Raw genomic sequence first — 17362 nt, 5'->3', positions numbered from 1 at the left:
CAGTATTCCAAAATATTCTTGCTTAGGAAAAGGTGATATAACCTAGCATGATTTATATGGGCGTATATATTAAGGACCCAGGCTGGAAACAGAAAATATTGGGTCTGAATCCCATCTGAGCCTGTAGTAAGGTTTGTGACATTGGGCAAATTATTTAACTCTCTAAGCATCAGCGTTTTCTTATTTTCTTTTTGGTGTCTTTTTTTTTTTTTTTTTTTTGTCTTTTTCGTGACGGGCACTCAGCCAGTGAGTGCACCAGCCACTCCTATATAGGATCCGAACCCGCGGCGGAGGCGTCACTGCGCTCCCAGCGCCGCGCTCTCCCGAGTGTGCCACGGGCTGGGCCCTTGGTGTCTTTTTTTTTTTTTTTAACATAAGGCTGGGGTGAGAAGTAAATGGAAAAATTGATGTAAAGTGTCTTGCTCAGTGCATGGCTTATCAAAAGCCCTAAAAAGCTTTTATTTGTATACTATATAGTATATGATATATAATTAGTGTATGATCTATAGTCTATTACATATAGTACATAATCTATAATACATGCTATATAATATATACCATATAGTGTATATGTAATAAATTTAATGCATTGTGTATAAATGTAATATATATGTCAACAGCGATTATTTTTATTACAAAAACAGTCATTAACCTCTCAAGATGAATCTGAAATGACAGTATTCAAGTTCAAGTTGGACTGCAAAAAATTTTAAAGAAACAACTAACAGTTTACAAGAGCATTACAAGGGAAGGATTTGCCAACACCAGAGTCAAAAATTACCCAGTTACGTGACTGAAAAGCCGAGGGAGAAAACAGAATGTTCCTCAGCGCCTTTCCAACTGGGGGAAGTTTTGTGTCAGACTACAAAGAACATGAGCCACTTTAAAACAATCAACAACAATCTCCAACTTTCCTTCCTGAATTGGTAAAGCGAGTGCTACTCTCGCCAGCCGTGCTGACGCTAGAAATCTGTATGTGTGTGTCCTGGTGCTGGTTATTAGGATGGACTTGGTAGGGGCAGATGGTGATGGTTGGGGCTGTGGTTTGCAGCTGCTTGTGCCTATCCTTTGCACGAAGGAGTCGGTGCGCAAGACGCCCCCGGTGGGCATGGGGGAGGTAGCCCCTCTTGAATTGAAGCGTTGCCACCTCAAGCCATGCTGTCACGGCGCATTTCATAACTACCTGAAGAAGTAACAACAGCAACAACTATTTTTCATTACGTGTTGGCTATGGACACGGCTCCGTTTTAGGCGCTTTGCATGCATTCATTCATTTAATCCCCATAACTGAAGCAGCCAGGGAGGAAATTCTACAGACTCCATAGGCCCTTCTTGCCCGAGTTGAGACCCGAAGGTTTAATCCCCTCTTTCGATGCATTTCAGTAAGACCGGACTCCTCCCCACCTTGGCAGGCGCAGAAAGCCAACCTTCCTCCAAAGAAAGTTCAGTTCCAGGTGGGGAAACCTGGCTCCCCGGGCCCCTGGCGGGCTCCGCCAGCCTTCCCCTTCCCACCCGGGCCGCACTCGGAGACCCGGCCCGCCCGGCACGGGATTGTGCAAGCGCCGGGCTGCAGCTGCGGCCGCCGCTGCAGGCTCCTGCCCGCCGGGGGAGGGCGGGCAGACGCGCTGGTCGCACACCCGGTGAACTCCGGCTCGGCATGCCTCCCCGGGGGTTATCTCCGGGGTGGAGTCCGCGGCGCTCCCCCCGGGCGAGCCGCGCACCGGTCACCCGAGTCCCTGGCGCCCTCGCTCACCTCGCTGACTCCATCCTCTTTCCACCCACCCCCACCCCGGATCCCGCGTCCCTGGGGGCCTGGCCAGCCGAACCCACACCACCCTACTCAGAGTGCTCATTGGCCACCCAGGTCCTGCCCTGTCTCCATAAATACGTAGTCTCCGGGCATGGGAGCAGCGAGAGGGACAGGAGGAAACCGCAGCGCCAGCAGCATCTCTTCTACCCTCCTTGACACCCCCACCCCGCGGCTGCAGACTTGCAGACCAACAAGCGGACCCACAGTTCCTTCTTTCCTCTTCCAAGTGGCATCCGACCCCCGGGCCACACACTCCTCCAGTCCCTGCGGCCAACGCAACGCGGTCACCCGCGCCCTGAGGCTGCTGCTCTGTGCAGCGTCGAGCATCCTCGCCGGGGTCCTTACTGCTCCCTGTCCCTTCTCCACCCCTTTGCATCACACCTGCTGGCCCTCTTTGCCTCTCTTTCCGCGAATCACCAAGCCCCCAGATCCCGAAAGCGCCTCTCCGCCACCTCCCCAGTCCCCGCGCTTTCCCACGCGCCCGGTTCCCCCGCTGCCATGAGCTCCCCCATCAGCAAGAGCCGCTCCCTCGCCGCCTTCCTGAAGCAGCTGCGCAGCCTCGGGCAGCCCCCCAGACCCGTGACATCTACGGCGTGCTCGCCCCCTCAGCCGCGGGAGGTACCCCTTTGCCCGTTGATGGCAGGTGGCGAGACGCAGAACGCGGCCGCCCTGCCCGGCCCCACTAACTGGCCGCTGCTGGGTAGCCTGCTGGAGATTCTCTGGAAAGGGGGGCTTAAGAAACAGCACGACACCCTGGTAAAGACCTCGTCGCGCCCCAATTCTCTCTCTCCTCCCTGCCCTGCTCTCCCAGTGGCGATCCAAACCCTCCCCGAGGCGGGCGGCCCCGGGCGCACGGTGTGCTCCGATGTCCCCGCAGCGGCGGTCTCCGGCCCCGGGGGAGGAAGGAGGCGGGGAGGGAGAATCGCTCCTGGGACTGCCGAGGATGCGCGCCGACTCTGCGCTGTGCCCGGCCCGCTGCAGGCGGAGTACCACAAGAAGTACGGCAAGATTTTCCGCATGAAGTTGGGTTCCTTCGACTCGGTGCACCTGGGCTCGCCGTGCCTGCTCGAAGAGCTGTACCGCACGGAGAGCGCGTACCCGCAGCGGCTGGAGATCAAACCCTGGAAGGCCTACCGCGACTACCGCGAGGAAGGCTACGGGCTGCTGATCCTGTGAGTGCAGTGCGCTTGATGGGGCAGACAGCCAGGCCTGATGCGCCTGGAGGTCGGGAAGGGGCGGGGGTTCCAGTTCTCTGGGGTTTGGACCCTTCTTATGCAGGAAAGTTACCAAAGACCCTACCCAGTGCAGGTGCAACCCCGACTAGAATAAGTCCAGGGGAAAGCTGTACTGCACACCCGAGCACCCAACACCTGTGTCCTCTGTGGCAGCCGGGCAGGCCCACACCCTTCCATCAAAGAAATGCCCAAACAGGGATGTATAAATTGTGGTATTCAGACGCTGTGTAGGATGAGGTTCTTAAGGCAGGGTGCCAGGCAAACATCTCATACAAACAAAATGATCCTTAAAGTTCCCTGAAATCCTCTCTTGGGAGCTTAAAAGTCTGAAATTAACTTCTTTTGCATTTGACAATGACCTTCCTTTCTGGAGAGGACTGGGGGTTATGACCTAGGTCTATCTGTAAAGGTGGGATGAGGAGGGGTGTCAAGGTTGCATTTTAATAAATGCTACAGTGCAATGTGATTCCTCTGCTTTTTAACTGTTAACATTTGACAAATTAGCACTTTTTTTTAACTCCTAAATTGTAATGAGTAATAGTCGTATTTTTCATTATATGATTACCGGAATTAAAAACCATATTACTGTATGGTGCGTCACAAGCTGTGTGGCCAGCTATGGGGCAAGTGCATCAGGGCGTGTGGTGGCGACAGGCTTTCTCCAACTCCAGCAAATCTTTGACTATATTATTTGGAGGCAATGACAAAATTCTGAATTTGATGTGTTTTGTGAATGTGAGGTCCAAGCCAATGAATTGAAAGGAGACAAAGTTTTTCCTCAAACAAATCTGAGTTACTGGTGAAGCGGTGTTCACATACTGCTGGGAATTGAGGCCTCTGGCCTTGCAGCCCTGCAAAGACACCTCAAAAGCCCTGAATCTAAATTATTTGGGTTTCAACTTTCTGGTGCAGTCCTTGACTAGGAGGAAAGGAGCTTTTCCATCCTATTGTCAAACAGCCCCAAATATTCTAATGCTAATATTCTCTGCATATTTCTTAGCATGATTTTCTGTGTTCATTTGATTGTATTGTCCATGAAATTACAGTTGGAGATATCTGTTTCTCCCTTCTTTTCTTTACTTCTTTTTTTTTTTTTCATTATTTTTCCCCCTTGCATTCAGAGAAAATTCTCTAGAAACGAACTATAGAAATGATCCCAGAAAGTATAGTATTTCTCCCTTTTTTTTTTTTTTAATTTGCTTTAAATATAATCCTGCTTCTCTCCCAGGGAAGGAGAAGACTGGCAGAGGGTCCGGAGTGCCTTTCAAAAGAAACTAATGAAACCAGTGGAAGTTATGAAGCTGGACAACAAAATCAATGAGGTTTGCAGACTGCGGCCAGGTTTCCTGGGTCTCTTGGGGATAGAGGGAAGATAATGGAGTTTCAAGTCACAACTCTGAAGTGCAGAGGGAAAAGCATACAATATGGATGATTTCAGGTTTTCTCTTTCTCTCCATTCCCCTCCTGTATCCTCCTCCCCCAAAACCTTTATTTCTCCCTCCCTTGCCCTCTTTTAAAGTAATATCACAATGAGGGAGCAGTTACAAGCAAGCCTTCAGTATTCCACAGTCTTCTATTTTAACCCCAGCCTGTCACCCACTAGCTATGAGACCTGACTATACCACTTAACCTTCCTAAGCCTTGGTTTCCCAATCTACAAAATGGCAGTTCCCACCCCACAGATATGCTGTAAAGATTAAATAAAATAATGCTTGCAAAGTTCTTAGGTAGTGACATTTGGGCTGGATTTTGCAAGATGAATGGAAGTCTGCAAGGCAAATAAGGTGGGGAAAGGCATTCGGGCAGAGAGAATACAGAGAAAATACAGAGGCATGCAGTGACCTGGTGTGTTCAGAGAATCAGACATTCAGAGCAGCTGAAGTGAGGCTTTCTCTGAAATGATGCTGGACAGAGGGTAGATCTTAATAATGTTTTTGTACCATTCTAGAGTATTTGGACATTATCCTTTAGCCAGCAGGGAGTCAAAAGGGATTTAAGCATAGGATGATCTCTTTTTACTCCTATACATTTTGGATGTTTATTTGGAACTGGACTTAGACCTAGAGGAGCTTACATAGGTGAGAATTTGCAAACTCAGATGCTTCTACAGGCCACATAATTAATATAAAAGAATAAGGCAGTCCAGTAAGGATTAATGGAATAAGAATAGTATGTCCCTTCCTAGAGGGGACAGCTGCCCCAGGTCCAGCAAATTACTGCAACATGGGGATGCAGACCCGGTGCCACCACATCTTGTAATTATTAATATATTTTTGAGGAGCAGTTGGAAATCCACACGTGTATGTGATATCTCTTGATTTTTTAATGGTAACAAATTCAAAATACTTTTTTTAAGGGGCTGGCTGGTTAGATCAGTTGGTTAGAGTGCAGTCTTGTAACACCAAAGTGAAAGGTTCAGTTCCTGGTATTGGCCAGCCACCAAAAAAATTAAAAATAAATAATAATAAACAAAATAAACAAAGTACTTTTTAATGCACTATGTGAGCAAACTAAACATACCCTTTGGTTACATGTGCGGCAGGCTTTGTAGTCATACATACCATGTCTCATGGTCCTTCACAGTATGTATCCATGGACCTGTGACTCACCCTCTCTAAGCCTCAGTTTTCTCGTCTTTTATAAGGGAAATGGGAGTAATGACAATACCTGCATCCTCATTGGGTTGCTATGAGGATCAGCTAAGACAATATACTTTGTACAGTGCTTGATACTATACTAACTTCATTATATATGAGGCATTAATCATCTAAAACCCTGGTTTTTGAAACTGGCATCTAGAGGCCTTATGTAACTATCCAAGGTCACTGAGCTATTTAGTAAGGGAGTCGCATGCAGAACTTACAGATCTCCTGGCTCCAAGTTCAGCATGCTTAACATGACAACCAGCCAATAAAGAGATGATTGCTGGCCCAGCTATGGAAATGCAATTCAGGGAAGATCCACTGTCACAGTTCTTGAGAGGTTGTGCCAATAGGGACACTTGGCTGACTCCTCCTTTGTGGTTTATTCTATTCTGATTAAAAGAAATGTTTTCCTCTTCCTAAATTGCCAGAATCATTTTTAGATCAAACACTGAAACTTAAGCTTCAGAGTGGCTGCAGGAAAAGTTCAGGGAACAACCCAGGACAAGGTTGTTAGGGGATAAGTTGGGTTCCCGGGGAGAATAAGTAATTAGTGTTATTTCAGAATGAATAACATTATGGGCAATAAATGTACAACATAGCAAAACCTGAAGGTAGCTTACCGAGCTTTCAACTTTTGATTTCCTTCAATGACTTTGTGTCTTCTGTGGGTTTTTTTTTTTTTTTCTTTTTAAGGTCTTGGCTGATTTTATGGTTAGAATAGATGAGCTCTGTGATGAAAGAGGCCACATTGAAGACTTATACAGTGAACTGAACAAATGGTCGTTTGAAAGTAAGTTGTCTTCACAGTCTTGCTCATTTGATTTTGCAAGTAACGTTAAGGATGAAACACGACTCTTCTGCAATCATACACTGTCACTGACTAGAGAAGGGCCACCACGGCCTTTTAATGCTTTAGGCACTTAAATTATGCCCCGCACTAAGGGTTGTTTATGAAGTCATTTAAGAAACATTGATTGAACACCTGCTATGCATCAGGCACCATGCTAGGTACAAGGGACACAGCCATGAACAAAACAGGCAACATCTCTCCCTTGTGGAGCTTAGATTCCAGTCAGAGTGACAGTCAACAAGTGCACACATTGTAACATATACTCTGCCAAGGAGTAACAGAAAAGAGTAAGAAACTCAAGAAAGCACTTAAAGGAGGCGCCTGGGTGAGAGAAGTTCTCTTTGGTAAGGGGACATTTGACATGAGACCTAAACGAAGGGAAGGAGCAAGTCATGAGGGTATCTGTGGATGACTGTTCCCAACAGTAGAGACAGGAAGTGCAAATGTCCTGAGGTGGAAACATGAACACTGCATTTGAGGAGGTGCAAGGAGGCTGGTGTGAGTGGATCATGGTGAGCAAGGGAGAAAGGAAGAAGAGGCTGCGAAAGTAGATGGGGTCAAAAGGAGGCAGGCGCCAGGGCAGGCAGAGCCCATAGGTCCCAGCAAGAACTTGTGCTTTTAGTGTGATTCAGATGGGAAGCCATGCAGTGTCCCAAGCAGAGAGAAGCTTGATGACTTTCTTTCAGGATCATTCTGGGGATAAAAGGCAGAGGCCCATCTTGATGAGCTCACTGCCCATGGGAGCTGGCAATAGAGCAGGCAATTGCAATCGGGTGGTTAAGCATCTGACTGAGGAAGTTCAGGGCTGTGGGAGAATCCTAGAGGGCCACCTAAGCTGAGCTTGTTCAGGGGACACTTCATGGAGCTGGTGCCATCTCAGCTAAGACTATATGGATGAGTAGGAGTTTACCAGGTGAAAATGAGAAAGTGAGGAATGTTCTGGCCAAAGACATCCAGAATGATTGAAGCATATCCTGTAAAGGAGGGTCTGAGGAGGACAGAGAATGGGAGGGGACAGCACCCAGCCCATGGAAGGCCTTATCAACCAGGGACAGGAGTTTGAGAGTAACTAGGAGCAACAGTAGGGTGTTCTTAGCAGGGAGTGGCATGGTCAGATTTCCTAGAAGGATCGCTCTGGCTGCTGATGAGAGGGATTGGAGAGGGCATGCCCAAGTGGAGGCTTTTGCAGTTACCTGTCTCTCCCACTAGATCAACCTCATTTAAAGTTATGGACAAGTCATCTGAGATTACTAGAAAGTTCCATGCAAATAAGAAACCCATAGGAGGCATTAATAAAGGGAGAGAATGACTATAAAGGAGAAAAGAAGTGTGTGTTTTGGAAACTGTCCTCTGGAAGTTGCCAAATTAAGGAGTATCTATCGAATGCATTTAGTTGCAATTCAAAGAAAACCTGACTCTGTTGGTTTAAAAGCTACTGCTTAGCATTACGAGAAGTCTCAAGGAGGGTGGTCCACCACAGGCACTCAGCGATGTCATTGAGGACCCAAGCCCTTTCCAGCTTCTTGCTCATCCATCCTTAGCTTCTTGGCTTGTTGCAGAATGACTGCTGCCACTCCTGACCTCTCCTCTGTATTCTAGGAAAAAATCAAGAAGGAGAGGGGAGGAACCAAGCCAGCTTCACTGGTCCCTTTGTCAAGAAAGCAAAAAAAAAAAAAAAAAAAAACTTTTTCTCCTAGGTCTCATTGGCCAGAATTGGGTCATGTGGTTACCGTGGCTGCTACAGGGAAGGCTAGGAACTAGAGAAACAAGATTGTTGTCAGTCTTGAATCGATCCTGACTTAACTGCCTGGGGACTGAGACACTGACAATCTAAATAAGATCAGGGTTCACTTAAGGATGAAAAGGGGGAGAATGGGAATTGGGTAGGCTATTAATGATGTCTACTATATCTGGTATCAGTGATGAACTCTGGCAAAAGCAAGGCATTACAGAAGAAATTCTTTCATGTATAAAGACTGGGAAAACCTTTAAAGGCTGAACAAGAATGAGTGAGGTTGGGAACACATGGACCGAGTTGGAAAAGCTGTGGATTTGCACTCTCGCTTCTCAGCTTTATGATTTTAGGCCAGTCGTTTACCATCTTAGGCCCAGTATCCTAGTTTGTAAGTTGAACAAAAGGTGGCTATAGTATCCTGGATCGCAGAAGAAAATGGTTATAGAAGACAATTTTTAAGACAATAGCGGAATTTTTAAGTGGGCACACAGGAGATGAATTATGGAATGGCTGCTAAAGTTCTTAGGGATGTTAATGACACTGTGGTTGTGTTGGAGAATGTCTTTATTCTCAGGAAGTTACTGCTAAAGTATTTAATTGTGAAGTGTCATGAGAACTGAAAATTATTTTTAAATGGGTTAGCACACACAGACACATATACACTTCTGTGTATACATGCACATACAGAGAAAGTAATTGTAGCAAAATGTTAATGATTACTGCATCTGAATTCAGAGGATACAAGTATTTATTACACTGTTCCTTTGACTTTTTTGTAGGTAAAAAGTTTCAAAATAAAGAGTTGGAAATTTTAGTTTTAAAGAGATTGTGTCTAAATAAGAAGATAAAATAGAAAAAAATATATATAAAGTTCTAGCCCAGTGCCTGGCACATAGTGAGTGCTCAACACATAATTATTCCTGCCCCTTCTCTTCCTCTCATGAATGGCTTTCCATGGATCACATAAGGCAACAGAATCCAATAAATGACTCCTGCAACACATCAGAGCTAAAGGCACAGCACAGCCCTAGCCAACAACACCTTTGCTACAGTCCCCAGATCTTCTATATGACTGACATGACTAAGGACAGTGCATCACTGATCAGGAGGTTCTAAGGGGATGGGTCATTGGGTCTGGAGATAATTTTTAGGAAGAAATGAGAATGATCATGCCCCTTTCTCTCAGACTCTTTGCCATGTTCTTGGACTTCTGTTTTTTCTTAGAAGAGACCACACTCTTATGAGACACAGAATCAAGTCTTTAATTGCCAACTAATCATAGACTCCAGTGTTGCTGGGATTGTGTAACAGTGATGATTATTTCAAATAACAGGTATCTGCCTTGTGTTATATGAGAAGAGATTTGGGCTCCTTCAGAAGAATGCAGGGGATGAAGCTTTGAACTTCATCATGGCCATCAAAACAGTAAGCAGCCCCTTTAGGAGAGCAGTTCCCCTGACTGATACTTAGGACATTGATTTTTATAGAACTTCACAGTGTTTCCCAAAGACTGACATACACACTTATTTTATCTCAAAAGTTAAGCGTTCATTTTAATGTGTACTATATATTCTAATGTATGTATGTGCATATATTCACATATCAAGAAGCGCACTAAATCCATTATTTCTTTGTTTAGGCAAGGTTAAAATAGGTATTTCAGTTAAAGGTTAGTTGTTTAAAAATACTTTTTTGAAGGGTCTGAAAATTTTCAGATTTAAAATTTTTGAATAGGTAGTGTGTGGATATGGTAGACACTGTGAAATTGGTCTGGGAATGAGTGATACTTTTGATCATGAGATCACATTTTTATTAAACACATCCAGTGGAAAATCATCCCCAAGATTATTTTCAACCTTTCACTGGAGGTAGGGAGTGGGCATTGCTGTCAGAACTAGTGCGGAGAGGGTCAGGGACGGCCTTTGGATTCTGACCTTTCCGGAAGCACAGGGTGCCATGGTTTAGAATGCTCCTCTTCCAGAATGAAAGTTTTCCTTGAGAGAAGGACAATTTGGAATAAAAGGGTGCTTGTGTTTCTCACAGATGATGAGCACATTTGGGAGAATGATGGTCACCCCAGTCGAGCTGCATAGGAGCCTCAACACCAAGGTCTGGCAGGCCCACACGCTGGCCTGGGACACCATTTTCAAATCAGGTAAAAGAGCTGCTGGCCGACACAATTTCACACTGGCCGACACAATTCCAGCAACCCCATCTCTGGAGCTGCTGAGGGAAGGCTTGGAATGATCTTCTTGGCTTAACCACTTTGATCCTTCCATGGATTGGTTCGGACTTTGCAAACACATGAGTTTTGGGATCACCCTAGTCTAGACAAATTCTAAGTAAAAGGGAGGGGGCAGCTTCCTGTTGTCTTCTTTGGGAATTAAGAGTTGTTAAAAGCAAGAGCTTTGGAATCAAGAGTTGTTAAAAGCAAGAGCTTTGGAATCAGAGGTTCCTGGGTTCACGTTGAGCTCTGTCACTGGTTGTGGTGGATTGGCTAAATGTGCTGTCACCTTTTTGTCCTCTGTTGCATTGTCTCATTTAAATAGGCTAATAATAGTAATTATAGTACTCATCTCAATGCAGCTGTTTCTAGCTCTAATATTCATGATATAAAAACTTGGCATATCACAATATCTCAGTAGGCCAGAGCTATTCCTGCCACATGATGGAGAGAATATTTGGTGCTAGGTATTATTCATACATATACTCATTTAATCCTCACAACAAACCTATAAGGTAGGTCCTTTTATTAGCCCCGAGTGATGCACCTGAGACACATAGAAGTAACTTTCCCAGGAATGACATGCTAGGGAAAAGACATGTCTGGCTTCAAACCCTGGCTTTCGTAAGATGACATGATGAGCACATTTAGGAGAATGATGATCACCCCAGTTGAGCTGCAGATGGCAAAGCCAGGGTTTGAAGCCAGGCAGAAGGGCCGTACCATATGTGACCATCATTATCAGTACCTTCATCATCATTTTTATTAGTTTGGTGGTTGCTTGCATAATGCATTGAAGTGAGAAGACACATACCTAGCATGTACTTTATAAATGTTAGAAATTTCTACCATCACCTTCAACATGCATGGGCACTGTACTTGCATGTATGTGTGTGTGTTTGGTAATCTCTGGGTCCAAGTTCTGATTCTGAAAGTGAACTCACCTTCTTTCATGCTGATCTCTTCCAACCTCTAAGCTCTTGCTACTCATAATGTGACCTGCAGATCAGCAGCATCAGAGCTTGTTAGAAATGTGGCCTTCCAGGCTCACCCTGGAACCCTGATTCAGAATCTGTAGTTTAAGAAGACTCCCAGGTGACTCCTATGCACATTAAATTTTGAGAAAGCTTGCTCATGTGGCATTGATAGATCGTTGCTGGCTTAACAAGAAGGTGATGTTAGTTTATATAACAAATTGTCAATGTCTCTGGAAAGACTCTTGAAATTTCAAGAAGGACTTTGGTCTTAGGTTGCCTTTTGTTCTTTTCATAATCCTAATTTTCAACTAACTTCCTCTCTTTTTTCTCTTCTCTAATAGTCAAATCTTGTATCAACAACCGGTTAGAGAAATACACTCAGCAGCCTAGTGCAGATTTCCTTTGTGATATTTATCACAACAATAAGCTTTCAAAGAAAGAATTGTATGCTGCCGTCACGGAGCTCCAGCTGGCTGCTGTAGAAACGGTAAGGTGGGGGGCTGGATTATAGCTGGCTACATAAACAGTCTGCACAATTCTTTCACAACAAATTTTATACAGTGATTTAACTCACTTATTCCACCAGGATTAACTGAGTGCCCGCTTAGCAAAACTGAAAAATCTCGTACTGGATGCCACTGGGGGCTCAGTGCACAGCTTTTTGGTAGGGAGAGACCTCATGTGTCCCAGTGATGAAAATCCAGAGTGGGATCTGATTGGTGCTGTGACAAACATGCAGACTGCTACAGGAGTCCCGAAGCTGTAAATTTCCATACGCTGGCAAGATAGATACTATAGGTTTTTAAAAATTGGATGTATTTTGGGATGTATTTGTTGCACAAATTACCCCAAATTGCCTAATGGTGACTGTTAAAGACAATGAAATACTCTCTTCCAGGTCAATAGTATTTTTTCTACCTAAAACTGGAAAATCTGATTTGAATTTAAGCAAAACAGCTAATTTTAAATACCGAAATTCTGTCTTGGATGTGAGTGATACTCCTAGTAGATACTCGGTACTGCCAAACTTCAAACACAAATACCAACCTGAGCGTTCAGGTGCTTGGATTCATTTTTTGAGCTATCATTGGAGTGATGCAAATTAATATTCCTCATAGGTCCAATATTTCATACACCTTAAAGTCTCTAAGCAGAATATATACCAGTTTATTTTTTTCACCATGTTTCCCCTCTTCCATAGTGTTTCTTGTCCAAAGAACAAGTAGGGTTTTCTACATCAGGGGAATAGCTAGGTTCTAATTTCTCCCTCATGCTCCAGAGGGCTCTTAAAAGTTGGGATTCATTCTAGCTTACTTTCCTGTTGAAGTGAAAAGTGAGCTTCATGGGTTAGTTTTTTTACCACTGGAATGTGAGCACTATGAGGGCAAAGACTTTGTTGTGCCCACTGTTGCTTTCCCAGGACATAGAATAGTACTCAGCATATGGAAAGTGGCCAATAAATACTTACTGAATAAATTAAAGAATTAAGGAACTATTGAGTTTCTACTATGTGCCAGAGACTGTTCCAGATTCTTGAGAAACCATCATGAGCCAGAGACAAAGATCCTCACCTAAGGCTTGCTGGTTAGTTCAGTTGATTAGAGCACAGCTTTGTAGCACTAAGGTTAAGGGTTTGAATCCCTATACTGGCCAGCTGCCAAAAAACAAAACAAAACCAAAGATCCTCACCGTCACGGAACTTATATGCTAGTGGGGGAGACAGACAGTAGATATGTAAACAAGCAATTATGATTGTTTCAGATAATTGTATGAGCCATGGAGGAAACCATCAGGGTGATGTAATAGAGAGAGATAGAGATAGAGATGGAGATGGGGACCCCTCTCTGAGGAAGTAATACTGGAGCTGATTCTGGAAGGAGCTAGCCATGGGAAGCCCCAGTGGAAGAGCACTGCAGGTGAAGGAAACAGCATATGCAAAGGCCCTGAGGCAGAAAGAGAGATGGAGCTAGAGAACTGGCAAATGTGGTCAGAGTGGCAATTGGAGAAATTGATGAGCTATGTTAGCCAGGGGGGGGCGTTGGATTTTATTATACCTGTGATGGGAAGCTCTTGGAGCATTTTAAGCCACGGAGTCATCTGATCAATTTATGTTTTGAAAAGTGGACTCTGGCTGGTGGGTGGAGAACGGACTTCATGGAGAAAGTGGAAGCAGAAGACCAGCTAATGAGATGGGTCTCCTCCACGGAGGTCAGGCTGGGATAGTTTGTGTCTCTGAGGTCTCCCAGGCCACTTCCCTTGAATAACCCAACCTCTGCAGTTTTCCTAAGAGGCCCAGACTGTCTTCCATGGCTTTGGTGAAAGCTACAGTTATCTGCCTTTTGGAAACCCTATTTGGTACTTGCGGTAAGGGACTCACTGATATGGTCAAATCCGTTTCTTTTTTAGAAAGCCTATTCTGAAAGTCCCATTTGGAAAATCAGAGAAATTTGAAAGTATATTTAATTTGGCAGCTCCGCCCTTTTCCTGTTTTGTAAATTGGACTCTTGCAATAATGCCTTCCGCAGCTTACGTGCAGCTAAGGCTGTCGGTCCTCTGACATGAAGAAGCCCACCTTGGAGGCGTCTTCTTCCAAAAATAATAAATAACCATTGGCTTCAAATTGGCTTGCTGTTTGCTCATTTGTGTGAGTGGCACATGGCACTTAGCACCAGCGTCTTCATGTCTGCAGAGGGAGGACACAGTGACCATTTTTAGGGGAATATTTGGCTGAGAAAGGCCTAAAAAAACAAATACATGTGACAACAAGTGGTGAATATTATGTAGCTAAAAGCTACACTGGTTTTTTCCGCCAATATTTTTTCTCTTCTCATTGCCTTTGAAAAGGAAATAAAAGATGCCACTTGAAAGGCCATGAGCCTTTGTCAGAAACTGTGGCTGTTTCCTTGAAATACTCAGCTTGATGCTAGAATTTCTTATTTTGGTGTTGGCACCCTTCTCCCAGGCTCTTTGCATGTGGCTGAAACCTTGAGTATAGATAGTGCCTTTTTATTTTTGTGGTAACTTTTTAGGGTGTGGTCAAAAGAACTTTGAAATTTCAGAAATGCAGTTTCTTGTGCATTTGCATTGTAAATTTTTTTTAAAGCTTCTTTTTAGGAATACTTTGAAGATCTTTCTTCCTCTCCTTTTCTTCAATTTTTACATCATTTTTTTTTACATCAGACAATTTTTAATTAATTTTTTTTGTGATATTTGTAGATTCACATTCAGTTCTGAGATAAAATAGAGAGGGATCCCTTGTGTCCTTCACCCAGTATCCCCTAGTGGTAACATCATGCATAGCAATAAAACATTATCACAACCCAGAAATTGGCACTAATATCATCCACCAATCTAATTTTCATTTCACCAGTTTTACATGCACTCATTTGTGTTCAAACAGTGTTCGTGTCAAACTGTACTTTAAATATCCTTATGCAGCTGATGAAAGGATTTTATTTTTATTCCTTTGGTAAATAAGCTATCCTTAATTGATACGTTTTGTAAAATAAATCTGACTTTTCATATATTGGATTTGTTCAAGACATAGCCAATAAGGGCATGTGACAAAGCATCACTAATATATTTGCAGAGCAAGGTGGTAGGCATCACCTTTTGTTCAGCTGATAGTGGTTTAAGGCAGTTTATTTACAGAAACTCAAGACTGTGTCCATTTGACTTTCAGACAGCAAACAGCTTAATGTGGATTCTCTATAACTTATCCCGTAATCCCCAAGTGCAACAAAAGCTTCTTAAGGAAATTCAAAGTGTATTGCCTGAGAATCAGATGCCACGGGCAGAGGATTTGAGAAATATGCCATATTTAAAAGCCTGTCTGAAAGAATCTATGAGGTAAGAACATATGTCTAAACCAATGTGAATACATTAGAAAACTGTTCTCTTAATTACATAACGAGGTGTTGCCTGCTGATAGACAGCTCCCCCAGCTGAGAATAAACATTTATCAAACTGCAGAGAAGAGCCTTGGTACCATTTTCCTTTTCTTCGTATTACTCATTTCCTAAATCACTTGGGCAATTTCAATCTTGGAAAGTCACTGTCCTCCCCTTTAAACAAATACTACTACTCCCCTAATGAATGCTATAAGCACTAATTAAGATCAGGGCATAATTGAAGAATATGAGGTGAATGCTCAGTAAAACAACCATATTATTATATAATAAGACATACAGACAGCGTTGGTTTTGAGCCTCTGGTATAAAATGTTCTTTAAAAATTCTTTGGACACCCTCTCTGGAAAACAAAACTCACATTTTAGGATTAGAAGGAAATAGTGTTAACTTCATGAAGGATAGACAGGAGAAAGTATAACAAGTATCAGACTTCAGGATGAAGCATGAAAAACATATGTATAGATGTCTGAAATGAAACAGGGAAAACCCTGATTAACAGCTGCCAAACAGCCTCGTACTAGGGTTTTAACCAACACAATAAGATAAGAAAAAGAAACAAGATATAAATATCAGAAGAGACAGAACTTCTTTATGAAGAATTGGGATTGCATTCCCTTTTTGAGTATGAATTTATGAAACATTTATTTATTTAACCTCATCTGCATTCCCATTGACACTTCAGATAGAACTTGTTCTGTGCCCACCTTTACATTTTTAATTTTGTTTTTTCAGGCTTACCCCAAGTGTGCCATTTACAACTCGGACACTTGACAAGGCAACAGTTCTGGGTGAATATGCTTTACCCAAAGGAGTAAGTAGAATTTGTATATTTTGTAACTTATACAACTTTGAAAGTTACACTTTTTAAATATTCATCAAATTTCCCTAAAACTGTTTACTAGGAGAGCATTCATTTTAGAAATACAGAGACAGTAGAGCGTAATTGACATGTTGCATAGTATAGGATGAGGAATGACAGATGCAGATACAGAGACTTGGAATCAATTTCACCTTCATCTGTGTAGTTTTGAGTGAGTGACATAACCTCTGTGAGCCTCAACTTCCTCATCTGTAAAATGGGGATAATAATAGTATCTACCTCATGAGGTTGTTGTGAAATGTGATGCCAAATCTTAAAGTTCATTACTATTTATTACCTGGTACCGTTTAAGCATTCAGTGTGTGTTGGCAATCGCTATTATTATTAACTTGTGGGTGACTTTCATATTTGTAAGGTGATCACTTTTGTAAATTCTGCTGTTCAAGCATTCTCATTTTAAACACCATGTGTTCCTGTGTGTTTTTAGACAGTGTTGATGCTAAACACCCAGGTGCTGGGATCCAATGAAGACAATTTTAAAGATTCAAGTCAGTTTAGACCTGAACGTTGGCTTCAAGAAAAGAAAAAGATTAATCCTTTTGCCCATCTTCCATTTGGCATTGGAAAAAGAATGTGCATTGGTCGCAGATTAGCCGAGCTCCAGCTCCACTTGGCTCTTTGCTGGGTAAAACCCTTACTAGATTTCTCATTATGTTCTGTGCTATTCTACAAGGCAGGAGAAGAAAGGAGTAATTCTGCTGTTTTGTGCACGTGTGTTCCAGATCATCCGCAAATATCACATCTTGGCCACAGACAATGATCCTGTCGAGATGCTGCACTTGGGCATTCTGGTACCCAGCCGAGAGCTCCCCATCGCTTTCTGCCAGCGATAAGTCACCTAAGGTGAGCATCTGGGGGTGTTCATTATTCTCTGCAAGGTGCTGTGAATGACCAACGGGTGAACCAAGCTCTGGAGCCAGCCAGATTTGGCTTTGAATCCCTGCTCACCACTGACGTGCTGGTGACCTTGAGCAGTTTCTTACTCTATGCCTCCATTTTTTTCATTTGTAAATGGTGACCAAAATAGTATCTATCATGGAAAATTGACATGAATACCAAGTCCTTAGCCTAGAGCCTGGCATCAGCGTTCAGTAA

At 43.4% G+C, this 17362-nt stretch overlaps 1 protein-coding gene and 1 pseudogene across 2 annotated transcripts; one reads left to right on the top strand and one right to left on the bottom strand.

Annotated features, from left to right (window-relative positions):
* Positions 1 to 2308: 2308 nt before the first annotated feature.
* LOC134362088 (1,25-dihydroxyvitamin D(3) 24-hydroxylase, mitochondrial) lies at positions 2309 to 17100 on the top strand. Of its 2 annotated transcripts, XM_063077439.1 has the most exons (11): positions 2309 to 2566; positions 2792 to 2982; positions 4274 to 4367; positions 6384 to 6480; positions 9609 to 9700; positions 10319 to 10430; positions 11818 to 11963; positions 15159 to 15325; positions 16120 to 16198; positions 16695 to 16892; positions 16990 to 17100. In XM_063077439.1, the coding sequence occupies exons 1-11, from the start codon at positions 2309 to 2311 to the stop codon at positions 17098 to 17100; spliced, it is 1545 nt and encodes a 514-aa protein (XP_062933509.1). The 2 variants fall into 2 exon arrangements, with proteins under 2 accessions (XP_062933509.1, XP_062933517.1); XM_063077447.1 differs by lacking the exon at positions 16695 to 16892.
* Positions 4136 to 4218, bottom strand: LOC134364948 (small nucleolar RNA U3; annotated as a pseudogene).
* Positions 17101 to 17362: the final 262 nt, after the last annotated feature.

This window comes from Cynocephalus volans, chromosome 1 (assembly GCF_027409185.1).
Source record: "Cynocephalus volans isolate mCynVol1 chromosome 1, mCynVol1.pri, whole genome shotgun sequence".
Classification (NCBI taxonomy): Eukaryota; Metazoa; Chordata; class Mammalia; order Dermoptera; family Cynocephalidae; genus Cynocephalus; species Cynocephalus volans.
This window is presented reverse-complemented; position numbering and strand designations above follow the sequence as displayed.